The sequence below is a fragment of the Hypomesus nipponensis genome, chromosome 6, assembly GCF_054491055.1.
Source record: "Hypomesus nipponensis isolate SF chromosome 6, ASM5449105v1, whole genome shotgun sequence".
NCBI classification, from domain to species: domain Eukaryota; kingdom Metazoa; phylum Chordata; class Actinopteri; order Osmeriformes; family Osmeridae; genus Hypomesus; species Hypomesus nipponensis.
Window position 1 is genome coordinate 11,588,094 of NC_140366.1, and position 26,906 is coordinate 11,614,999.

The window sequence follows — 26,906 nt, forward strand, 5'->3', positions numbered from 1 at the left end:
AAGTTACAAATTAAAGGGCATTAGAACAATAAGGAGTATGATGTCAGGAAATTAAAAATTTAGAGGATGAGGTAGAGGATGTCAGGCGGCTGAGCAGTTAGGGTATCCGGGTCGTAATCAGAACGTTGCTGGTTTGATTCCCGCCCGTGAAAAATGACATTGTGTCCTTGGGCAAGGCACTTCACCCTACTTGCCTCGGGGGAATGTCCCTGTACTTACTGTAAGTCGCTCTGGATAAGAGCGTCTGCTAAATAACTAAATGTAAATGAAAATGTGATGTTTTTGAGGCATCAACTTCAACCCAACGCAATTGTCATATTTCATCCTCCATAAAAAGCTATTAGATCACAGTCCTGAGAAACGTGCTTCATTGTAAAACCGTTCTCACATACATGGGAATAAATAAAGAGTTTCTGATTCAGGCAGGTAGAGGGCGAGAGAGATCAAGAGAAAAAGAATACGCAAAGAGAGAGAGAGAAGTGTAACAGAGAACGAGAGAGAGAGAGAGAGAGAGAAGAGAGAGGGGGAGAGAGGAAAAGACAGAAGCCTACAAGACAGAGATAATGTGTGCTAGTAGAACCTTGGTCCCTGAGCACTCCAAGGTGGAAAGAGACAAAGAGAGGGTGAGAGACACACACACGCTGCCAGAGACAGCCATCCAGCCTGCTGATTGGACAGTGCAGGGTTTAACCAGTTCCTGACTGGCTATGTATCTTGGCAGTTATTTTGACAGCACTATCGCTGAGAGGAGGAGATAAGCCGTCTGAGGAATCGCCATGGCGCCGCTTTGTCCCTCCCCCAGCCCACTCAGACGACCAAGCCCCCCGACTGGAGCAAAGCATTGTGGGGGTTCTTGGTGGAGAGCGGGGTTTTTGTTGGCAGAAGCCCCGGATCTCTGGGAAGCATCGAGCTATCCCTTCAAGATCCCCACTAGCTCCAGTCCCTGTGTGACTGACAGACTGCCAGTACCCAGGGGACAGTGGACCAATCTGGGGTCTGAAGAACCCTGGGAATCCCTGGGAGGGAGTATCTGGTGCAAAATGAGAGAGAGGAAGAAAATACTTGTAATTTAAAAAATATATATGTAATTTAAATAAGTTTATTTGTCACCTATTTAAAATGTGTAGGGTTTAGTGTCGACATAGTTGTCTTATAATGTGCCTATAGGTGTCATGTAAGCGCACAAGACAAACAGACAAACAAACGCACTGACAGACAACAGACAGAAAGACCAGTTAGTACAGTAAGCAACCCTATGAGCAAATAACCCAAACAAAAACAAGGCATGGATGAGCTCCTGTAAACTTTTGACTCTTTGCTGAGTAATGTTTTCAAGATGTGACTTTGTACAGTCCCGTCCAAAAGTCAGGGACTGTCAGTGGCTCTGGCTCCCTGGTACGCAGTCTGTCTGTCTTCCCACTAGGTCATAACAGCAGTATACAGCTGGCCCGGCCACATACTCTGATATTAGAATTTTTACGGTACCGTCCCACTTGGGCCCACAAACAGCTTGGTACCATTACAGAGGCAGCGTTTTAGGATTATTGCTACGAGGCAATAGAGTATGAGATCAAAGCACTGCACACACGCGCACACACACATAAATGTGCGCACACACACACACATGCAGGGAGGGATTTATGCACTGTAGCAGGAGAGGAGCAGGGTTGAGTCAGGGAAAACAGGAGGACAAAAGGGCAGATGAAGCATCTATGTGTGTGTATCTGTCTGTTTGTGTGTGTGTGTGTTTGATGAATATTCTTTAATCATCTTCAATACAAAGGATTGATAGAGCCCATGAATAACATAAAACTATATTATGTGCTTGGGTTTTTATTATGAAGTTATCAAATGTCCTCAATACAAAAACTAGAGAGAGAGAGAGAAACAGAGATAGAGGGAGAGAGAGAGAGAGAGAAAGAAAGAAAGAAACAGAGAGAGGTAGTGAGAAACAAAGAAAGAAAGAGAAGGTGGAAAAGAAAGGAGGAAAGGAAAAAACTTTAGAGGACGAAATAGTAGAAGATAAAAAAAGGGGATACTTAAAAAGGAAGAGACGTAGTTCAAATCTCTAGATCCTCATGGTACAGTAGGGCCAGACAGTGTTAAATTACCCCATGTCTTCTCATGGCTTCTGAAGATGATATCCACAGTCCACACCGAGGTCTGAGACTGGCAAGGCTGACATGTTAACCTTGGAAGAGTTTTAAAATAATGTTGCTCAGACGTCCCATCCTCACAGTTTAGACTACAGACAAAGATAACTTCAAGCACATGGCAGTGAGAGGTCAAATTCTGTGAAGAAAAACGGCCCAAGAATATATTACACATAACTTGACTGATGCAATATTGTAGGCCAATTTATTGTAACATTGAGTTATGTAAATAACTTTCTGTTAGATTTTATCATATATTTTACACTGCCAATAATTACAGCTCCCAGAAATGTGCACTGACTTCATTAAATCTCTCATAGGTGGATGCATTTTCCTTTTATTTAAAATTATTCACAACTAACAAACTAATGTGATCAATTATAAGACTTATTATTGACAACGTGTTACCAGACACAACCCCTTACAACAGACTAGTAATTCTAAACTTGTACATAGTTAGAATTTGTGTAGAGTGGCCACTTAGCAATATAAACTTCCAGATGGGACTGATTTCTACGCAGTGTTGAAGAGGCTGAGAGAGGGGGAGAGAGTAAAAGAGAAAGACAGGGAGGGAGAGAGGGAGAAACCTAGGAGGAGAGGCACTTCCAGAGAGACCCAGGTAACAAGACCGCTGAAGAAGAGGGAAGTCAAACTCCCATACGGATCTGTGGTGGTCTGTGGTGCTTCTTTGGTGGTCTGCTGTTATCCGCAGTGGTATGTAGTTGGCTGTGGTGGTCTGTGGTGGTCTCTGGGAATCTGAAGTGGTCATGTCAAAGTACATTTGTCTAGAGAGACCTGTTTGGTTAAAAAGCACATACATACACACACACATACAGACACACACACACACACACTATCTCTTTCAAGTACACACAAGCAACCCTACTGTAACCCATCCAATAACACAACACCTAGTGTCAATCTACCAATCAGTTAAAGCCCTATAGCCTGTGAACTTTGACCTGGGAACTAAGCAGATGACGAAAGGTTATCAATGCAAGGTTACAGTGCATCACAGTGAGATGGCTTTCCAGAGTAGACAGGTGAGAGAGACATAAGTACAGGTAATAGTGTATTAAGAGCATGTTTTTAAAGTTCCTGAATGGACATGGTATCAGACATGTATGTATGTATGTATGTATGTATGTATGTATGTATGTATGTATGTATGTATGTATGTATGTATGTATGTATGTATGTATGTATGTATGTATGTATGTATGTATGTATGTATGTATGTATGTATGTACAGTATATACTGAAGACCCACATGATACCTGTTGTTTACCTTTGCAGACTCTCTCTCCTCTGCTCTCTCTTTCTCTCTCCCCCATACTCTCTCTTTCTCTCTCTACCCCCTACTCTTTCTCTCACTGCCCTACTATCTCTCTCTCTCTCTCTCTCTCTGTCTCTCTCTCTCTCTGGGTGTTGCTTGTCACATGATCATGATGTAAGAACACAGTTTACTCTTCTTATCAATAAGTGTTGTAACAAGAAGGGCAACACAGAGGCTGACTCCACGACTCACACACTCATACACACACAAAGACATTTACACATACATGCAAATATAGTACACACAAACAAAAAGAAACAAATGAATACACCCACACAGATACTTTTATGACACTGTCTTCAGAGTTTATGGAGGCATTCAAGTTTGCTATACTCAGCAGACAGCAGACAGTCACTAAATCCCAGCCATGCATTCCTGTACAGAATATGAATTATCACTGAGGGGTCAGTATAAACGAGGGTGCAATAAGTCATCTTTTCATGCAACATAAAGGCAATGTTCCTCTGCGAGGTTAGATGTATGGTCAGGATTTAAAGGTAACATGAGTGTATTCTAAGTGTGTCTGAATGCTTACATGTGTATGTCTGTCAACTAGGGTATGTGTTTGTGTACTTTATATATGTCTGTGTGTGGTGTGTGTTTGTGTGTGTGTCTGTGTGTACTGTGTATGTGTGTGTATACTCCTCCACACTAAGGCTGCTTCGAGCCACATCACTCCATCATCCCAGATATGGCCTCAGGCTAGATAGCAGGTCTGCAGGCGCACAAGACGTTATGTCCACTCTGTCATGTTTACTTACAATGATAAGCTATGATGGATCCCCCACCAGCGATAGACGCCACAGCAACACACACAAACACACACCACACACACAGCATATTGAAAATCCCCACAATTTTAAACCACTCTAACATGAAGCACCAAACATATACACCAAACACTAAACATGTCTTGTATTGAACACATTCCTTTCATCCAAAGACATAATACACACGCGCACACACACACACACGCAGCAGATTCAGACTGGCTTTGCTCTGCAAACACAGTCTTTGCGGTTTGATGTTGTGTGATCTGTGATCGTTTGGGCAGCCTGCGTAGTGTTTTCACTGTGTCAGTTTACTTTACTGTGGCGTGAGGCCATGCGGGGATCAGAGCACTGACGGCTCGCTCCAACTATCCTGGACCAATTAAAAAGACTGATGAGGCCCCTGCTTATCAAATCATCCAGGGTGGGGGGCCAGGGAGGTGGGGGCCAGGGAGGTGGGGGGTTGAGGAGGGTGCATGCAGCAGGCAGTGAGTGGGTCAGAGGAAGTAGGGGACATACTTATGTGTGTGAGGTGAACTGTGTTAGTAATTGGTCCAATCCAAGCAGTAACACACACAGATATAGACAGTAACGCATGCAAATACACACTGAAACAGAAACGTATGCAAACACACACTCACAGAAACGTATGCAAACACACACTCACGGCAACACACGCAGACACACACATATTCAAAATACACTGCTCCTCTTGTTCACCCCTCCCATCCTCCCCTGTCCGCTTTCCTTTGGTTTCCTCCCTTCTTTCTCTCCCTTTTTTGTCAGTTATTTACACCCAAGGACGCGTCAGACGCTGAGGAAAGCGAGGGAGTGAGCGGCTGACAAAGAGAGTGAGAGAGAAGTAAAGGGAGAGGTGAAGGGAGGGAAGAAAACGAGCATCTCCCAGACACTGCTCATCCGCCCATCCTTCTCTTTCATGACCCCTTTCCTCTCTCTCCTCCGCCTGCTTTTTCAAGGTCATCCTACTTTTCCCACTCCCTGCTGGACAGAGAGAGGTCAGAGAGAGAAAAGAAGAGATAGAGAGAGGGAGAAAGATACAGGTCAGAGGGAGAGGGAGAGAGAGATAGGAGAGAGAGAGACAGGAGGGAGGAGAGCAAGAAAAAGAGAGAGGGAGAAAGAGAGAGAGCCAGCTAAACCGTTACAAATCTTTCTGCTTATCGGGAACAACACACTGATAACCGAGTCTCCGCTCCCCCAACCCACCAGATTCATCTCCCAAAACATCTCACACACCCGTAGAAAGATCTAGAAATATGGAGATAGGAAGGAGGGATTGATGTTGCAGTCTCAGATCCACTGGTGCAAGAGCAGGGAGTGTGACCATGGAGAGGTAGAAAACACTGTGGCCTTTGTCAAAGCAGGAAGGGTGGGTTCTGCTTCATTGGATATGACAGTGATTTCTGAAATAATAACTGTCAAGATTTACGTACATTGGGTTTTATGAAATACAAGATTGTGTGTGTGTGTTGAGGGACAAATAACACCTGCAAGTAATGATGTAAAACTTGCCACCTGTATACCTTACATCTCATCTCCTCTAACAACAAGTACCTGTTGTCACCCCATCTGACACACACAAACATACACACACACACACACACATACAAACACTTACACAGTATTTTGTAATGGTACATTAGCCAGGGCTAAGTGTCTCCACAACCCGAACCCAGCCTCTAGCAATTTAGATCCCCACTGAATGAATGTACCCTCTGGGTGAAGCGGGCCTCTGGTCCATCTTTTATGGAGATACATGGGCTGAACCCTGACAGGATAAGCCCAGCCACTTACTATCACACTAAATGATGACCTGTTTAATACTTATTACACGGCCAGTTATGTAATAAAGTTGCGTATTTATCATGTGGGGTTGTAACTGTGGCTCGTGCGATTCCTGATTCCAGGGTGGAGAGTTTGAACTCTGAGGATCAGTTTAGAGGTGAAGAGGGCTTCTCTGTGACATTTAGTTCAGTTAAACACAGTTTTTAAATAAAGTTCAGTAAAGTTCCATGACGTTAAATAAAGTTTGATAAAGGTCAACTGTCACATAATGCAAGGAGTATCTCTGGCACAAGAGGGCTAAATGTAACAGTGACAAGCATCAGAGACGAGATGTGAAGCTGACCATAGATCATACAATAAACATCTTCTATTTTGTGTTACCATTCATGTACTTTTCTATTTGAATAAATTATGATTACCCCATAATAAACAGACAAACACAGACACGTACAGAGAAAGACAATAACATATGAAAGAAATGATGGAATGGTTCTGGTTAACTATACTGTGTGTGTGTGTGTTTTTGTGCAGATACATGGATGCGTGTTTGTGTGCATGCCTGTCAGGATGAATGAGTTTGTCAGTGAGTGTGTGGACATGCAACACACTTTCTTCTGCGTGCCTTGGTGTGTGCGTATGTGTGTGAGCGGTGGACGTGCAAGGTTGGCGGGTCACCACGGGCCCAGCCCCAGGTTCCCACAGCCTGGCGGAGGCCGTCTCTGAGGTGCTATCAGCCTCCGTCTCCGGCCCCCCGGACCTCCAGTCCCTGACGTCAGCCTGGTCTGATAAGGGGCTCCGCCATGAGAGGGGGGGTGGACGAGAAGGGGAGCAGGGATGAGGGAGAGAAGTGTGTGTGTGTGTGTGTGTGTGTGGAGGGGGGGGGGGTTACACTAACAGAGCCAGCCCTGGATAAGGACACAGACAGATAAGAGAAAAGTGTGGAGCCCTATTGTTTCCACTGATCCTTCGGAGGCTTCAACTTCTCTTTCTTTCGTTCTTTCTACTTCTTTCTTTCTTCATCTCTCTCTTTCTTTTTCTCTCCCTGTCTTTCTATCTGTCTCTCTTTTTCTTTCTCTCTTTCTTTTTCGGTCTCCCTCTTTCCCCTATCCCTCTATCTCTTTTCTTCCCCTTTCCAACCTCTTTCCCCCATTTTCTCTATCTTTCTCTCTCACTAGTTATCTCTTTACCTCTCTTTCTTCTCTGTCTCCCTTTATTTACCATGCTTCCCCCTCTCTCTTTCGACTCTTCCTCTTTCTCTATTTCCCTTGGCTCCTTTCTCTATCACCCTCTATTCCACCTTTCTCTGTCTTTTTGATCATTGTCTCTCTCGCTCTCTTTCTCTCTCTCTCCAAAAAATAATTATTATTCTCTTATTGTAGTCGTGCGTCCCCGGCTGTCTCTGGATTGAGGCTTCCTGCTCTCCAATGGCTTCCTGCTCCTGTTGTTGCTGTCTTTCACCATGATGTGATGGGGAGGGAGGGGGAGGGGGGGTTGATGGGGGGGGGGTGCGAGACTTTGAGTATACGGTAAGACGATACACAGTTTTCCTAGAAGTTCTTAAATAAATAAATCGTTAATTTTTGTTTCTCCTTCTCTCTATGCTTCCTCTCTATCTGCCTCCTCTTTTTCTCTGCCTCCTCTCTCTCTCTCCTTCTCTCTCTTTCTCTCTCTCTCTCTGCCCCTGTAGACTCATGCTAGTCTCGAACCTCAGCCTGCTCTCCTCTACCCTCCTGTCTTGGTGAACCCTGGATGACCCCCCGCTACCCTCTTGATGACACCACAATCGATTGTTTTGAGGATTCCACTTCACCTCCACCTGACCCAAATTACCCCTACCTTGGCACTCTCTGTAACCTCACTTTACAAACACACACACAAGCACACATACACACACACAAACACATGGATTCACGCACACCTCCCCACTGCCAACCACATCGTGTCGCCACTGAGCCTCATCTTTATCGTGTTATCAGCCATGTGAGTGTGAGAGTGTGTGCGGGACCAAGTGTGTGTGTACGATCTTGTGCATGTGTGTGTGTGTTTGTGTAGTGTTTGCTTTCTAGGCCCAGGCTAGCGGACTTTGGCCATGGCTTATCATTGGGAGAGGTCCTGGGATCCCTGAGTTTCCAACACTAAAAATACACCACTTAACGGAGCCTACACACATACACACACACCTACGTAACTTACTACAGAGGATCATGCAATATCAAATGGTAGGTTAAGGGAGAAGGAGCAGAAGCAGGCAGGCAGGATCACATGACAGGTTGAGAGGTGATATTACAGTCAGGTGATGAGGAAGTACCCCTACCAGAGCAAACCTATCAGGTCAATTTAATTAAGTTACAAAGAGACAGGGCAAATTTGAAATACAAGGAGTTGCCATACATTAATGTGCTGTTAATTATTAATAATACTCTTAAAAATTATATGTTTATAAATAAGTGTTTGTAATATAGCACTAAATAATTAACGTTAATAATGGGGTACTGAACATTTATTTACTTTTCTCTTCAGAGTGTGACCATACCTACAGCTTGAGTACTTAGTTAATTATTTAGTCTAAGTCAAACTTCTAGCTAAATAACTTTGTGTGTGTGTATGTGTGTGTGTGTATGTGCGTGGGTGTTGTGTGTGTGTGTGTGTGTGTGTGTGTGTGTGTGTGTGTGTGTGTGTGTGTGTGTGAGCCGCTGAAGCCCAGGTGTCTTGGTGAGACGTTAGTCTCCACAGCCTGACCTTACCTGGTCAAACAGACCTCCTCCACAAACATAGATAGCTTGGCATAACATGCACACATACACACACACAGTCATTGGACACACTTTGTGGTGGTCCAACCCAAAGGTTCCCATCTCACAGAGATTAATACCAATTGTTTTATATAAAAATCCATGTAGTTGAGCAGACACTTTAATACAAAGCAAGAAGCAGGGAGGGATTTGAACCTACAACCTTTTGGGCTCCTGAAATGCTTTACCACTGAACTACGCCCATCATCGTGTGCGTGTGATGAAGATAGGGAGGATGATGAAGAGGTAGACCTAGTGCCAGACATCAGTATTAGTGCTGACTGAGCTCAGGTTACAAGAGTCAGGTCTGGAGGACAGCTGACACACGTAGCTGCAGACAGACCTGCTGTCAGCACACTACCATTGATCTGCTCTGATAACTACCTGTTCAGATAAGCATGGAGAATGTCTGTGAGTGAACAACAAATACTAACCCCCCAGACACACACACACAAATGTACACACAGCACACAACCCACTGGCACTGGGATCTGCCATTGATTGGCTTTGTTTCTTAATGATGTTAGATAAATGCTGACACACACACACCACACCACACACCCCCCCCCCCAACACACACACACATACAGCTACAGAGGAAAAAAAACGTGTCAGCATTGCATAGTTTGAATGTACAAACTGAGTGTGAGGTTCCTGATGGTGATTAAGTAGCATCTGATGATGATAATAAGGAGTATAATCAAGGGCATCAAGGTGGGGGGAGAAGTAAGACAAACTACTCATGGTCCTAATGAGTGGACGGCCTTTAAAACGCTGTGTTGAATGAAAAAGCGGAGTTGCAATCTTTTCATGGGGCCCAAGATTCTTAACAGCGCCTCTGTTGATGATGATGATGATGATGATGATGAAGAAGAAAAAGCTGATGAATGCGTGTGAGTGTGTGAGTGTGTGTGTGTGTCTGTGGGTTGCAGTCCCAGTTCTGTTTCTTCCTGCTCCCTCATTTGAAGACTTCTTCCTGGAGCCAGTAGTTCTAGTGGGGGTCCATCTGTATGTGTGTGTGTGTGTTTGTTGGTGTGTCCAAAGGAAGAGGGGCCACAGTGGGCCACTGACCCCTGATACAGGGTCTCAGCCCCAGCCAAGACGGGGACAGCTTTCCTGGTGCCTTGTCTGGCTGGAAACACACACACACACACACACAAATCCTTCAAGTGTCCACATCCAGTTGTCAGAGAGGATTCCAAAAATATGCAACCTGACCACATGAGCAAACACACTCTCTCCCTCTTTTACACACACACACAAACACACACAAACATACACTAACGCACACTAACGCACATACCTTCAAACTGGTCCCAACACCCGATCTCATCCTCCACCTCACACTGTCCCCCCACACATGCACATTCCTATCTGCTACCTCACCCAACACCTCATTCATACACACTGACAGCCCACACACATACACACCCACATACACAATTGTGTCCACATGCTCTGGGCTCTGTCACTGAGTGTCAGTGATACATCTATGGCACGTGTAAATAAACAAACAAAAACACACTTCACGTACAGAGCGGGCACCCACACACACACACGCAAACACATACAAATGAAGTCTACATTTCCAGTCATGCTCCATGGACATCATGCCAAGTCATGTAATCACTTTCCCAGATATATACTCCTAACCTGGCTGATGGTGAGTCATTCGTGCAAGTCCTTCCAGAGTGTTCCTCCAGCCACAATCCAGGTCCAGAACTGTGTATAAGACAGCCATTCTGGCACCACTATCAGTGGTAAAGTTATACATTGATGCTGCCTTGTTTCCAATGGAGTAATATTGGTCTATTTGTCTCGACTCTGTCATGGTGGGGGTCAAGGACAGCAAAATCAATACTGTAAGAACAAGCCCTGGGACCGGGCACACCCTTTCAGAACACACACAAGCAAACACGGAAACATATGGACGCAAAGTTTAAAGTTTGATACTCTTCCTTTTGACAACACTGAAGTGTCTCTAATGGGTGAGAGAGGGGAACAGATAGACAATGAAGAAAAGTAGAGAATGAGAGTGAAAGAGGAAATGAGAGAAGACGATATGAGATGAGAGGATGTAGGGCAGAAAGTCAATATTTTGATCATTCTGATCAGGCAGCTATCATGGTTACTCCTTGGTGGGCAGCTGTAGCCACAAGGTTGGGGACCTAACCCCATGGAGAGAAGAAGGAAACCCTGAGCGATATAGAGAGAGAACTTTTTCTGTGAAGGCTGACCACCCGTCACTGTGGCCACGGTGACAGCCAGAAACATCCTGTTTTAAGCCAATGGCCTGATAGCTCGATAACGTTTGCAGGACACACACACAAGCATGTATCTCTTGATCATCGCCATTTTCTTCCAACCTGGCAGTGTGTCAGTCAGGCTGGAAGAAAACTGCTTCCCTGGACCCTAATGATATAGGTTGATTGCAGGTCACAATCCAGCACATCAATTGTTTTCATTTTCAAAATGTTACACATTTTGTAAACAACATTTCTGATGAAACACAGTGTTTTGGAGGCTATAAATATCATGGATCATATTACAGTATGAGCCACATAAACACAAAAGTGCTCACACACACACACACATACACACAGGGGTAATTTAGATAACTCTGCAATGTATGAATGTAATCATTGGTGCAGATTGTGAATTTACACACACTATCTCTGTAATTCAATCTCACACACTAATAACTCATTCCACTACTCTCTGTAACAAATGCATCTGTGTGATATGTTCACCTGACTTTTCTGTGACAGGGAGGGAGTTGCAGGTTCTTCCGACGGTTTTAGAGTTCTTAGAGACACAGTAATATACTGCAATGAAAAATACAATAGACTATTAACCTATGCATTAGACTACCACTGAGAGAGGCCCGCGCGCAATAGCATATTATTTGGCACAAGCCAGGTTCCTGCAACGCGTCACATAATTCAAAGCAAGACTGTCAGAGGGAAGTGGCCGGACAATGAAGTGGCCTCGTATGTTTAGGTCCACAAGTGTTGATGACAGATATTAATCTGTCCGCGGGGACAACAATTTGCTCGAAACCGGTAGGCCATACTGCTAAAGACTTGGCTGGCGTCGAGAGCTGGCCCTAGAACTCCTTAACATTTAACTATTCTTTTCTCTTTGAGAAATGTGTTTGAACGACATTGACCTCTTAATGATGTATGAAATAATTTATGAAGTTGTTGTTTTTTGTCATTTTTCATTCATTCATATTCATATAAGCCTATTCGTATAAAAGTTGTAAATTGTTTTTATTTTAATTACATGTCAATTTCAGAAGTATACTTTCTATTAAATCTGTGGGAAATTAAGGGGTACGTTACGATAAATCATTTATAGAAAAAGTTAACAATATTCCCATAATAAATTAAGGGTTTATGTACCAGCATTATCCGATATTCCCAGAATTATTAAATCTGGACTGATAGGCCTGCAAACGCTTTTCAGAAATGAAAATGTAAAAAAACTCGGGTAGAGGTAGGCCTGAATAGTTTGAAGTGAAGGGATGATCAATACAGTTTTTTGTTTCCCGACCTTTTATCGGATCTTGCTGATTGATTCCAGGCTAGAATTATACTCTGCGCTAAAATGGACGTGCCTGAAAAACATGAGCAACTGTGACAAATTGCCCAAATCCTTTTGATTTTAAGAAGTGAGAGGAATAATTGCAACCGTGTAGCTTCTATCATGCGTGAATGTGTTAATGCCTAAAGTGTAGGGCTAAGTCATTGCACTTTCCATTTTCAATGAATACGATTGTGGGTGAAATATAGGTTATATTCAGTAGGCTATCTACATCTCCAAATTATGTTAGCCTATGACTTAGACCAAAATAGTATTTAAAAAAAAGAACATTACAATGTTCATGAATTCATTATATTTAGTTGACACAAAAATGTCAAGTGACCACATAGCCCATAAGTCAATTTAAGAAAAAATATTTTTTAACGAAAAAATTAGGTGCAGCAAAGAGGAAGGTGAGTGCTTGAGCATAGACAGAGTGAGAGAGAGAGTGAGAGAGAGAGAGAGAGAGAGGGAGAGAAAGAGAGAGAGAGGGGGGGGAGAGAGAGAGACAGAGAGAGAGAGAGGGAGAGGAAGAGAAAGAGAGAGAGAGAGGGGGAGAGAGAGAGAGAGAGAGAGAGAGAGAGAGAGAGAGGGAAGAGAGAAAGATAGAGAGATTGTGACAAAGAATCTGGAATCTTGATCATTAAGTGGGAGAGGTAGTCTAGTTTGTATCTCTGCTCACCACTCTCTTTCTCTCATATTCTCAGACCCGTCCTGATGCTGCAAGGCTCTACGGAATACTGTTTTTGAACCGAAGACCAACGTTGAGGGTACCGAGAAAACTTTTTATTGCATTACAGTCTCGCGCGTAAGCAAGTTCCGTGCGGGAAGGGCACAGGTAGGCTATCAGCACCGACCACCGACGCGGATGGTCCCCCCAAGACGAGGATATGTACCAGGGTATAACCATGACAACCAACCACGGACCTCCGTCTTACGAGCACGGTTTTCTACACAATACCGCAGCTACTTCACCGGTGTACGTGCCCACCACTAGGGTCACCCCCATGATTCCGACGCTGCCTTACCTCCAGACACACGGGACCTCTCAGCAGAATAGCCCCGTGTCGAGTCATTCGGCCTGGACGCAGCCTTGTGCTGAGTCTGTGCCGTCATATAACACTCCCAACGCTCACCATTCTCCAGTGTCCTCACGCTTCACGTTCTCCACCAGTCCGCCACTTTCCTCTGGGGTCGCCGCAGCGAGGGAAACGGCAACTTACTCAACCCCTCTAACTATATCTGCCAACGGGAGGGACCACTACGGGACACGCGGCCTCACCGGGTCTTACCACAGCCCTTACCCAGCCTACATGGGCCCAAACATGGGTGGGACGTGGGCCGCGTCACCCTTTGACAGTACCGTCCTACATGGTCTTCAGACGGGGGGACCAAGTGCTGTCAGGCACGCCAACTTAGGTGAGAGAAAATACACTTTGTGTTGATTTATCGTTCCATATACGACATAAAACTCAATTGATTTTGAATTCGTAGGCAACCCAGCCGTCCCAAATCAAGATTGTCTTTTTTTTTTTATATTAAAATATTTTAATAATCTTTATAGCCTAGGCCTACTGTAGTGCATAGTGGAATAATAGCTAGTAAGTAGCAGGTATATTGCTTTTGAAGCACCAGCCATAAGATACAAAATAGTCTCAAGATGAGTCCGATTCTGATTACCTATTGTATATCGATTATTATAACTAGGTAAAATAGTCTATAAGGCTTACAGCCGTTCAGTCGTGATCTTAATCGCCCTCCATGAAAATCCAACATACCTTAAGGTTGTCAATGTATCCATGTTGACATTTTCCTAAACCAAGGACATTTATTGCACAGTTAATAATAGGCTGTTGGTTTTGTAGGCCATTAGTCTTTGCCTATTGGTCTTAGATTGAGTGGCGCAGACTGTAATGCTATACTTCAACTACTTTTACGCATAGCCTACCATTGAACAAAACGTTTGAAAAAAGTGACTTGTCTTATTCGAAAGATCTACGTCGTTGATTTCTGCCAAAGTGGACATTCACAAAAGATGTTTGTGTCGTTATGAAAGATTAATCTACATGCTGTATGTCGCTTTATAAGCTTGTATAAATAACCGTCCTCATATGCCTGAACCACGGGAGAAAAAAAAAATCTGATCTTAAATTGTTTTTTGTTGTTGTTGAAGGATTCAGAAAAACATAGATAGGCTAATCTAAGCAATACAATATAGGTCTATATGATTAAGAATGACTAATTGCTTTTATTTAGTTTCCATTTCTTTTTTGTTTGCAGAGTGGGTACATATTGGGCAAATCGAATAGCCTAGTGATCAACTACCCACCAAGAAAATATTCAAGATGTATTGTAGGCTGAAATATATTACCTGAAATATAAAGGGAATGTATAGTCCACATAATTATTGACATTTTACATTTTACTTAGCTTAATAGGATGTCTGAGCTTAAATTGTACTGAATTTGATATAATTTCTTTAGATATCATATACTTCCATTGCTGTCGTTATAGGCCTAAATAGGCCTACATGTTTTATTCAAGCCATGCGTGCACATGATCCTCATTCTCGTTTAGGATTATTTTAAGACAATGGGCCGGTAATTAATCGTATTTCGTTCGTATTTACATGTTTTCTTCAGTTTTCTTTTATTGTCTTTAAAGTAGCAGAATCAAATATTTTAAGTAACATTTAGGTATTTAATAATAGGCCAGACCTAATGCACGGCAATGACGCAGGCGATAAACATTTTTTATAAGAATAATTCAAACAGCACTTAATAGCTGTTGGCAAAAATTTGACACACCAAATCAATATTCCAAAAAGGAAATATTATAGGCTAAATTATTTTGAAGCGACAATTTTTTCGGACTCCAGGATCGACTTTCTATTCATCTGTTGCTTCACAAAATAAAAAGATTTTCAACAGAGTTCTACCTAAGTTTAGACATAAAATCTATTATTCTTAATTATTGAACAGGATATTCATAAGGAAGATTTAACGGTGGAAATACAAAAAAAAAAAGATTAGTAATTTGTCTGTTGCACCATGGCGGCTGCAGGTGTTTGTGCGGGCCTGGTTCACACTCTTTTCAGATAAGAACAAAATGCCACACATTACAACGCGAATGGGAATGTAGGCCTACCCCCAGTGTGTCTTAATGCCTGCACAATGGACTCTATGCCTAAATAAAGTATACATGTAACAATAACTTAATAAATACAATTTCTTAAAAACTGTGTTCTAGACTGCGCTATTTTACTCATTTAAGAAAAACAGACATTTTCCTATGAAATCAACAGAATAAGCGGTGGTACCCTAAGATGAGTTCTATGCCCAGGCAAGGGGGGGGGGGGGGGGGGTAGCCATGTTTTGTGCAAACAAAACATAGCTAAGTGGTGCAACATGGGCTTTCACAGAAGCAATCTGCTTCATTTGAACAGACAGCTGCTAATATCTTGACTTGGGATCAGTTTTAGTTGACAGTGGGTATTGATCTGCCCTGGTGGTAGGTTCAGCTGTACTCTGGACACTCTCTTATCAATTGCCACCATATAGGATATGAGTTTCACAACAGAGATCGATAGTCAGCACCTGTGGGTGAACATAGTTCTCTTACCGTAAGAATTGACAGGGTATGTATATTCACTTATCACATTATTATTGTTGTTGTTATCATGTTACATGTGATTAGTTCTTCTCTCAGGAGTTTGCCTGTACATCACTGCTATCTATGATATGACATAGAAAACTCCTTAAGCCGTTTTTGGATCCAAATGACGCAATTATCATCAACATATCTCCTGAGACTAAACGCAAGGGTAGCAAAATTCCACATAAAGTGTATTATCACATGTTGATCAGTGATTGACAAGAATCAATAGCTGTGAATGAATTGGTTGAATACTGACATTGCATTTAGGTAATTTGGTTTGTTAATCTAAAACCTAGATTTACATGACTGCTGAAGTATGTAAATGTGATCAGTCCACTGAGCAGGTGGTGGCCATGCTTTGGCTACAACAGGGTAGGGTTAGACCCTAATTTCTCACCTGACTGAGTAAAGGCACTGTTAGATTAAATCACACCACTGTCCAGAGAGCTGGGGAGAGAAAGAAAGAGAAATATAGACAAACAGAGAGTGAGAAAGAGACAAAGACCAAGAAATTGTGTGTGTGTGAGAGAGAACAACATACAGAGATAGAAATAGAGGAAGTCTATACTTTAGTGAGGATGTGGATGGAAATTCAAATGGATTCTCCCTTTCCTCCTTTTGAGTAAAAAAGAACATTAGATTTTTAAGATTATCAGAATATCATATATGTAAATGTTATACTGTTTTAGCAGTAGTGGATTATTTAAGTTTCAGATTCCCCTCAAGGTCTTGATGATGTCAGTAGACTGGAGTCACAGCCAAAGTCAGAGCATTGCTCATGTTGCATTTGAGGATGCTTTTATTTACTTTTTGCAAGTTGAAGCAAAAATACTGATCAAACTTGTTGGTCCTCGAGAGGTTGTACTTTCACCAATCATTTCTTCTGGATTGTTTTGTCGATGTGTACAGATCAAAATCTAAGAGTCACTTGTACATTTTAGAATGATACTCTAGAAACACTATAAACTTCATATTGAGACTGGCATGTGTCCTCTCTGCTCCTGTGGAGATAAAGCAACACTGTGGCCGGTGTACAGAGGCACACACACACCAGCAGAACTGTTGTGTATTGTCTTGTGTTTCTGCAATGTGTTGGCTAGCATCTTCCCTGGCCCAAGGACGCCCTGCCCTGGCCTACTCTGCAGCCCCATAGTTTTGGCGTCAACAATGTAGGAAGTCAGCCTCTGCCTCCAGAAAGGGCTGCTCACACATTCCTCCAGAACGCCCCACACAGAGATAAAGAGGAGTGCTACAGGATAGGATGTTGATGATATCCATTACAGTAATGTTCCAGAAAAATTAATTACACGTATATTATACATACTTGCTATGATGTTGTGCAATCACAGATACAAATACAGAGACACGCACATATAAACATGACACTTATAATCATTATTTTACATTTAAAAATTAGGTTCAGGAGACTTTCATCACGCATCTGTGAATTGTGTTAGATATTCAGTCATAGGGTAAGTATACTATTGGACAATGGAGAACAGAAAGCGACATTGTTCATCAGCTGCCCTTCTGTGGCTGTCTCTGCCTCATTGTCTGAGTGACTAAGAGCTCTCTGGGGAGATACTTTCTCATGTCTGAGAGGAGAGAGTCCAGATAACGTCCATCAAAGGCCTACAGTAAGTGTGAGGAAGAGACATGGATGGGAAAGAGAGAGCAAGACTGATAGAAAGGGAGAAAGAGAGAAGAGGGCGAGTGAGTGTGTGTGTGAGAAAGAGAAAATGGGAAAAGAGAGAGGGAGCGAAGCATAGCAACAGCAACTGTGTTAGAGCGATTGAGAGAAAGAGAGAGAGAAATAGAAAGTGAGAAATACATGGGGACAGCAACATGGTGTGAGAGTGATTGAGAGAGAGTGAGAGTGAGAGAAAGAGGGAGAGATAAACGTACTCTGGGTTTGGATCTCTATATCAGCTCTATTTCCATCCTGGCCCTTTATCAGAGGCTGGTCCGTCAGATAAGCAGGGTTACAGAGTTCCATTGCAGCTGTGTGTGTTTTTAGGGCAAGCTGGGAGACAGCGCTCTCTGCTAGTCAAAAGATGCAACTGTCAACAGTAAAATAGATGTTCTTAATCTTTGGTTTAATCTTAATCTTAAACTTTGTGTCCCTGTTGACATAATTGAGCTCTGGTGCAAATGCTGATGTTGTCCTCTCACTCTCTCTCTTTTTTTATCTCACTCTGTCTCTCTGTCCATCCCTCCATCAGAGTTGTATGATGACTTTTCTGAGGGTCGTGAGTGTGTTAACTGCGGGGCTATGTCCACCCCTCTGTGGAGGCGAGATGGTACGGGCCACTATCTGTGTAATGCCTGTGGACTGTACCACAAGATGAATGGCATTAACCGACCGCTCATCAAGCCTCAGAGGCGACTGGTGAGTCCCAAAACACAGCTCCTCCTCCACTCCACTTTCCTCGCTTCTATCATATCCCTTCTTTTTTACAGTCCTTCCGTCTTTTCATGGTCTCCTTTTCTTTAAATTGAATTCTTACCTTCTCTAATCCTCAGTTTCGCCTGCTAGATCCCACTTGATGAGCTAAAGTGATGTGTTTGTGGTTGTCTTTATTTGGGATCCGGTTACTAGTTCTTACTGTAAGAATAAAGATGACTGTGTGTATTTTTCTAAAGTCAGGAAGATTTTATGTTTGTCCGTGCTGTGTGCAGTCTGCATCCAGGAGGGTGGGTCTGTCCTGCACCAACTGCCACACCACCACCACAACACTGTGGAGGCGCAACGCAGAGGGGGAGCCCGTCTGCAACGCCTGCGGTCTCTACATGAAGCTGCATGGGGTGAGAAAGGGGGAGAGAGATGTGGAGGGGGAGTGAGCAGATTGTGAGTTTAAATGCAGGGGATAGAAAGAGAGAGAGAGGACGAGAGAGAGAGAGAGAAAATAGAGAGATAGAGTGTGGTGGAAGCGTATCCACAAGAATGGTGGATATGATTCTTAGTTTTGGATCTGGGTTTATAAGTATTACACAAGAAGCTGATTGGAAAGAGAGTTAATGTACACCTCAACAAAAATCATGACCAGTTCAGACACACAATAATACTAGCACAGATTCACATGAAGACACAAAGACATGAAGGTCAGAGGATGGAATTGATCAAAACTATAGATAAGAAAGTAAAAATAAAGATAACATACAGCCAACAGGTGCTCATTATTCGGCAGACTCTTCATCTTAGACACAACAACATTCAAGGACTTATCATATTCAGGACTCCTGGAAGCTACAGTGTAGGCCTCCAAGGTCAAGTACAATGGTTCTCTTGACCCCAGTACTCACTTTACACCCAGTGCTACTGTAGAACTGTCACTGATGTACAATGTAGGTCAAGGTAGAAACACATATATATATGAGTAAATAATGAAACCGAATACATGAACAGACACTGTATTATGGTAATATAGTAATACATCTACTGATTGGGAATAAGATAAGAAAAATAAGCACGTAGAAAATCCTTGATTTCTCCCACAAGAGAGAGAGAGACAGAGAACAAGAGAACAAAACATAGAGATTGACTTACAGAGAGAGGTTTCTTGACATGCATACATTTTCTTTCAAAGTCCAGATGGGAAGTAGGAAGTACTGGAATGTCTCTGTGTCTTCAGGTTCCTCGTCCCTTAGCTATGAAGAAGGAGGGAATCCAGACTCGCAAACGTAAACCCAAGAACCTCAACAAGACCCAAGCTGGTCAGTACCTAAATATATCATTTTGTGTAGTGTGTCTGTGTGTGTGTGTGTGTATGTATGTGTTTGTATGAACGTTTGTGTGTTTAGATGAGTGTGTTTGCGTGTGTGTGTGTCTGTGTGTTCCCTTATAACGGTCCCTTATCTCTGTGTAGGAAGTGCAGCATCTGGTGACCACACCCCCACCAGTACTCCTGTTGCCTCTAGTAACACAGAGGAGACCAGACAGATCAAGACTGAACCTGAGACACACAGCCTGTACTCACATCCCAACACACACACCCAGGTGAGCTCATGTTCTCTCAGAAAACACATACATACGGCGCACATAACACACTCTCTCTCTTTCTCGCTCTCGGATCCATCTCACATCTCTCCTTCTCCAGGTGTCAGCCCTCCCTGCCTACATCACCGCCCAAGGAGGGGCCCTCCCCCTCAAGATGACCCCTGGGGGTCATGGAGGTGCATCAGGCTCCAAGAGTGAACCCTGGAACAGCCTGGTCCTGGCCTAGAAGAGGGCAGCGCTCCCTACAGGTTCCAACATATCTCAGACCCCAGATCCTCAAAAACAGACCCAGTAGCCCACAGTAGACCTGCATGGCCTCCACCACAAGCCAGGTCCAGAACTAGGGTCTCTAAAGGAAGCGGAACCAAGATCTGCAAAAATTATTGTGCTGTAAAAGGGTGACTGAACGGATCAATACACTCAGAACTGCTGATCAGCATTGGTAGAGATCTATGCTGGATACTCAAGTTTAAGGGTCAATGGTGGCTGAAAAGCTACAGAAGCTTTAGACATGGTTGTCTTCATTCTACAGCTCACAGCAACCTCACAATTGAAAAAGACTACAATGCCAAAAACAAGAAGAAAACAAATTTATATTTGTTCCTTTTTTAATTATTTCTATTTACTGGTTTCTCTGTGTAAATATTCTGTCATTTTCTTGTTTCATATGTCAGTAATCAAATCAGAAAAAGATATCTTCTAATATCGTCCAGACTAAGACTATACCATCATCGGACATGGTAAAGGGGGTGCTGTAGGACTGAGCCAAGTATGTTTTGCAGCAGCACATCAATATGATAGCAAGATGGCAGACTGACATAATCTATAGTTGTGGACTGTGAGTGCTAGATGTGACTCCAGTTAAAAAAAAAACTGTCTTACAGTTTGTCAAGAGGAATTCCCTTGCAGAACTACAGTCTAACACGCTCCCTGAAGAGATTATATAGTATGAAACAAGATGAAGTACATCGCTCCATGCGCAGTGTTGTCTCTAAAGCAAAACAATAACATATACAATTTTAATTATTCTTCTCTGTATTTTTACAATGCTCTGAGGCATAACCAGCTACTTCCTCCCTGAGTGATACCTTGAGTATTTTTTCTAAGATACTCGCTACAAAAACATACACAAACAATTTGATGTCTCTAAGACTGCAAACTGTCCTGTGTTAAACTACCTATAAGAAGCTGATTGAGGTGAATGTGATTAGTTGTTTGTTTGGTTGAGTGGTTGATAGCACATTCACCCTCTACTGATCAAATGACAGGGGTTCTCATTTGATGTGTGAAGGCCTTTTTTGATTTAAGAAACGACAACTGGAATGGACAAATCATTCAAGCAAATGTTTTAAATCATCAATTCTAATGTGCTACAGTGTAAATGTTTTTTTTAGATCAATGTAAAAGTATGAAGCCACACTTCCTGGTTAGAAATCAACAGAAGAAGAAGGAAACCTCTCCATGAAGAAGCTCCATGCCTTTATTCTATAAATAATGTTCCATAGTTCATGTGGCTGTTTTAGAAGAGACTTTACATTCTAACATCAGATACTGTAAGCTCTTCACCTTCTTACATTTCTGGTGAAAAGCCTAGGGATTGTGTGGCATGGGATTATGTGGGAAATGGTCACAAACATGTAATTTACCATTATAGATCTATGAACATTATGTTAAAATTCCACTCCAGTATAATTGTATAACACATATTTGTGAAATTCTGTAAGTAACTTTTAATAACACGTACACTCTTACAAAAAAGGGTTCCAGATGGGTTCTCAGTTTGTCTCAGTGGGAAAACTGGAAAATTACTCCTTTTAGAAAAATAAACTTTAGTTTGACCTTTTTTTGATAAAAAGGTTTGATTCACTGTTTAACTCAGTGATTTAACCAGGATCCAGAATGGGTCATTCAAAGGTTCTTTCAAGAAGCCTGCCACATGGATTATGGTAGAACCCACTATGGTTCTAGGTAGCATCTTTTTTCTAAGAGTGTACCACTGAGACACAGTTGAGATGGGCCTGTGTATCTTGCTGATGTCGACGTGCACTAAGGCTGAACCTGATACTGATGTCCTCTCTGTGCACCTGTAGCTCTTTGAGAATTGTAATAAAGACAAGCATATATTTTGACATGTGTTTCAGTGTTTCTATACATAATATGAATAACAGTTTACAAATAAAGATAAGGTACTCAAAGGTTCTATAAATATATTGGAGGCTCTTGTAGGACAATATTTCAAGGAATATTTGGAAAGAGAACAGAAAGAAGACAATATTTTCTGTGTCATATCATTAAAAAGCCATCCCTGGGCACTGTTCGGCCTGCCAGAGAAGACCTCTTCTCTGGCTGATCTGCTCTGTGCTGAATGTACAGTATATGGTTGAAAAACAATCACATACAGAAACAATGTTTTCCACAATTTAGGATTTGAGACTAGCTTTGTCATCTGCTAGCTGTATCCGTCCAATGTGCAGGTAATGTTTTGTGACAGCTGTGATGTCATGGATAAAAAGTTGGACGGTGCACTTGCTGAAGTTCTCAATCAGCATTTCTCTTAGAAACTCAGCAAACTTATCCTGGACCATGTCTCTCCAGCACTGCTCAAACAATGTTCTCATCGTAGCACGCATTGTGTCACATATTTGCAAGTTAAAACTGCAGTCCAGGGTGAATGTGGCCCCTTTCTGAAGGTGTTCATGTAAAGAGTATGTTTCGTCCGACAGAGAAGAAGGCAGAGCTTCAAGCATGGTGGACATTTCTTGTGCCAAGAGGTCTTTCTTATCTTGCAAATCAGAGTTGGAAATACTGGACATTTTTTTGAAGTACATCTTTCTGTCCTGTTCTTGCATAGTTATACTCAGAGGGAATTTCATATTCAGTGCGTTTGGCCCTAGCAATTTTCTAATGGCAGAGTAAATATTTTCACACACAAGAGACTGGTCACTCTCAGTGCTTTCCTGAATTGTCTTTAAATAGGATTGATAATTGCCACTCTGACATATATACTCAAACTGAGGGTAATTGATGTCTCGGAATAGGTTTTCTTTTGTCCCTTTGAACCCCCAACACTTCTTATAACCAATATGGGTCTTGACACCATATTGAGTGTACCACTCGAAAGCCTTCCATACCAAGTTTAACATGCACGGTTCTGAATTTCTGGCCAAACAGGGACTGTTCAAGGTGAATATGAACACAAGCCAACCATCCACAGATTCAATTAGCTCCTGAGTTTGTTTAATGATGGTATCTTCGCTGTGCTCTCCATTCCTATAGTTGGGATAGTAGGGTCCATAAAGGCAGATCTCTTCAGGCTTCTCTATGGCAGCCCATGAGTGTTGCTTGTCCTCCCAGCCGCATTCTTCTATGATGTCATCACGGAACATCAGAATCTTACTGTTGATAGAGTCTTCAAGAAAAACATCATTGACAGTCTGCCCAGACTTGAGGTGTTCCAGAACTCTTTCCACTGACTTCTGTGTGTCGGTCCAGGAAGATAACAAATCCAAAATACTTTTTTCATTAGTTTTGTCCAGGGCTCCATTGTCCAAACAAGTCTCTGCTTGTCCCAGCTCATATACACCTCTGAAATAACATGACAACATTATAAACATAATTTTCTTACAGTTTGTTTTGATTTTACACCAATGTCATTCCAATCAAAACAATTAATTGCAGCCAAAACTAATTCATTGCAATGTAATGAATATTCACATCACTTAGCCAGTGACTCTACTATCACACTCAATTGGCAGCATCAATCAATCTTCCCCCACCTTCTCCATTCCATGGCTGGTCCTTTTCAGTCTAGCCGGAGAGCTGGTAGGCTAGGGATAAAAGATATAAGAGTCAAGAGTTTATTTGAGGGGAGGTTCGGATGTGTGTTTTCCCACCTGGAGCATTTGTGGTTAGGATACCGGTTTGACAAGATTCATTCAGGAGGATCATTAAACTGTTGAACGTCATGAAACTGTTTTCACTTTTAAACGTACGTGACTATGCGTTTAAATTAAACCCAGGCCACTGATTAATGGCCATAAACACATTTATAATAGTACAACATTTTTGTATATATACTGAATGGAGGACAAAGATGAAATATGATAAATAAAAATCATAGTTTTATCATATAGGTTACTTTTTTTGTTTCTCACAAGAGACAAGTAAATATAATAAAGGTTTACTCACTGGAAATGTTACATCAAAGAATTTGGTTGAGATTCACAAAACGCTATACCCAGTCCCAGTTTACTTATGCTCCATGTCAATGTTGTCTCTGTTACTAAACCAGGTGGGACAATACCACAGTCTTACCTGAAGTTTTAATACTGTAGGTAAGATGTTGTTGACCTCAACAGCTGCAATGATCAGCAATACTAGCAAGTCCGTCTACAGCAGAGTAAAAAGAAAATGGTTAAGAACACAGGTAATAATTATGCGTCCCTTGCATATCCAGACTGCTTATGGAAAGCCTGTTGGCAAAGCAGTGAGCTGAAACGTCTCAGAATCCTAAAATGCTGGGTGGTGATGCAGCCCTCATCTTAGCCAATCAGAATTCTCAACAGTTCACAACTTGTGAAGTGACATCACTGTTGACTGATACATCCAGTCAGTGGAGTCCATGTTTGGTCGTAAATTGTAGTAATAAAACAGTTTCACCTCTGAATGATAACATCTCTTCTCCTTCACTCGACTCGGACCAGTTGATAAAACTGATCCCATGATCTTTAAGTTTTATTTTTAAGGTGAACTTTATCCAGTCACTGCATGTTGTTTATAGGCTCCCTGGGCCATGCACTCTGAAAGAGGACGGAGAACTGAAACAGTGTAGATGTCAGAGAAAAACTACGATAACATACAGCCAATAGGTGTTTGTTATTATAGGCAGGTGGATCCTACATCATAGAACTGTGACTGTCATGAGAACACAGTAGGTGACAGTAAGAGCACACATACAGTATACATTAAATGGATAATGTGACTGAATATATGAACAAATGACAGGGTAACAGCTGGTCTACTGATTGTGATTAACCAATGGGAAATCCAATTTCTTCCACACCTGAATGCCCTTGATCAAGGCATCAAGCTAATTATTTTTGGTTGCTTTAGGTCAGTAGCTCTCCAAACCTGTTTCTGGAGGGCTACCCTCCTGTTACATTCCAATCATGTTACATCATTCCTGGAGAGCTGCCCTTCTGTAGGTTGAAATTGATGAAGAAAGTGTTTTGTCCGTCTCTTCATAAACGGAGTGACTAAGTTCAGTTGAGTTCTGGATTTTCATAAGTATTTATCAATCTGCAGATTGGGAGAGAAAACCAGACCTCTGACAATAAATGACAACACAACACCAGGCTTAGGTCTCAATCAAGTCTCTCTCCTCTCTGAAGGACAGAAGACCATCTTTTATAGGGCACAAGAATGTAAACATAGATAGTGACAGTCAGGCAGAAATGACGTTACAACAATCTCAGAGAAAGAGATTCACAGCTCTCAACACATGACCACTCAAACTACAGAGTTCATAGTTGGAGCTTTCCTTGTAGTCATGACAAGGACCATTTAGCCAGTACTTTCTCCTGATCTCAAACATCTATTAACCCTGACACATAGACACAATCTACTCTTATTAATAGCAAGCTTACATGAGAACATACTAACTAGTATCCAATGACTAGTTCTCTTGATTAGTGAATAATTAAGCACACAGGAAATCTAAATTTCTTCCACAGTGACATGCATAGATTTCAATGACTGTGTGTGTGCATGCCTAAAGATGAAACTATTTGAAGAATCTCTACACACAAACAGGGATGTGTAAGGTGGAGGGGTGTGACAGAGAGAGAAAAGTCATTTTACATAATGACAGTAAAAGAGAGAGTGAGACAGAGAGAAACAGAGAGGAGTGGAAGGAAATGACGAGAGAGGAGGAAGAGAGAGAGTGAGGTTCTCCGTTGTATTCTTTCATAGTAAGGGAGTCTACATCATACTACAGGTCACTGTAAGTCAAAGAGAGTGTGTGTGTGTGTGTGTGTATGTATGTGTGGGAGAGATTTCAGGTGTGTGGTGTGTGGGTTAGAGAGATACATTGTGAGAGAGAGTATGTAAATTAGAGAGTGAGTAAAAGAGAGAGAGAGAGAGAGAGAGAGAGAGAGAGAGAGAGAGAGAGAGAGAGAGAGAGAGAGAGAGAGAGAGAGAGAGAGAGAGAGAGAGAGAGAGAGAGAGAGAGAGAGAGAGAGGATCAGGTACACTCCTAGAGTTCTGGTAGCCAGGTAGTCCACTAGATACTTAGCTAGCAGAGGCACAGCTTATCTGGCACTTAGGCCTGCTGGCCTGTCCTGGATTCAAGCTCAGACATCTCTACTTGGTGTAATCCATTACTGTCAACTGCAGCACGGTTGCCTTTTTTCTGCGGCCTCATTGATAAATAAAAGTAAGCCTCTTTGAAAGTCAGCGCAGACTTCATTTTAATATTGTTCATGCACAGTGACAATGCATGCTTTTTTTTAAGTTGCCATCAAGACTATAGAAAACATTTACATTGCCACATAGGTTAAATCGATTTGGCAACACAAATTTATTAAGGGACAAGCATGAATTCTAATTCAGCATAAATACGACAAAATAACACACTCAATAAACAGAACTCCAGCAGACAACAAGGTGGTTGTTCAGACTGAAAGGTTTAATGTACAGTCAGTGTGACAATGTGGTAAAAATGTAATGGCGTGACGGTTTCCTCCACTACAGTACGGATGGTCTCTTCGGTGATGCACAGAGCCAATCAAATCCCTTGGTTTTATTGGGGCGGGG

The 26,906-nt window shown here is 42.2% G+C and overlaps 2 protein-coding genes across 3 annotated transcripts; one reads left to right on the forward strand and one right to left on the reverse strand.

Annotated features, from left to right (window-relative positions):
* Positions 1-13,092: 13,092 nt before the first annotated feature.
* gata4 (GATA binding protein 4) lies at positions 13,093-22,222 on the forward strand. 2 transcript variants are annotated; one of them, XM_084700282.1, is made up of 6 exons: positions 13,093-13,858; positions 18,319-18,485; positions 18,740-18,901; positions 19,729-19,810; positions 19,963-20,093; positions 20,194-22,222. In XM_084700282.1, the coding sequence occupies exons 1-6, from the start codon at positions 13,330-13,332 to the stop codon at positions 20,317-20,319; spliced, it is 1,197 nt and encodes a 398-aa protein (XP_084556408.1). In that variant the 5' UTR covers positions 13,093-13,329; the 3' UTR covers positions 20,320-22,222. The 2 variants fall into 2 exon arrangements, with proteins under 2 accessions (XP_084556408.1, XP_084556409.1); XM_084700283.1 differs by having other exon boundaries at positions 18,776-18,901.
* LOC146287080 (uncharacterized) lies at positions 22,186-23,915 on the reverse strand. Its single transcript, XM_084700284.1, has 2 exons — positions 23,870-23,915; positions 22,186-23,678 (listed from the first exon to the last, which is right to left on the reverse strand). Exons 1-2 carry the CDS (start codon positions 23,881-23,883, stop codon positions 22,514-22,516), a joined length of 1,179 nt encoding a protein of 392 aa, XP_084556410.1. The 5' UTR covers positions 23,884-23,915; the 3' UTR covers positions 22,186-22,513.
* Positions 23,916-26,906: the final 2,991 nt, after the last annotated feature.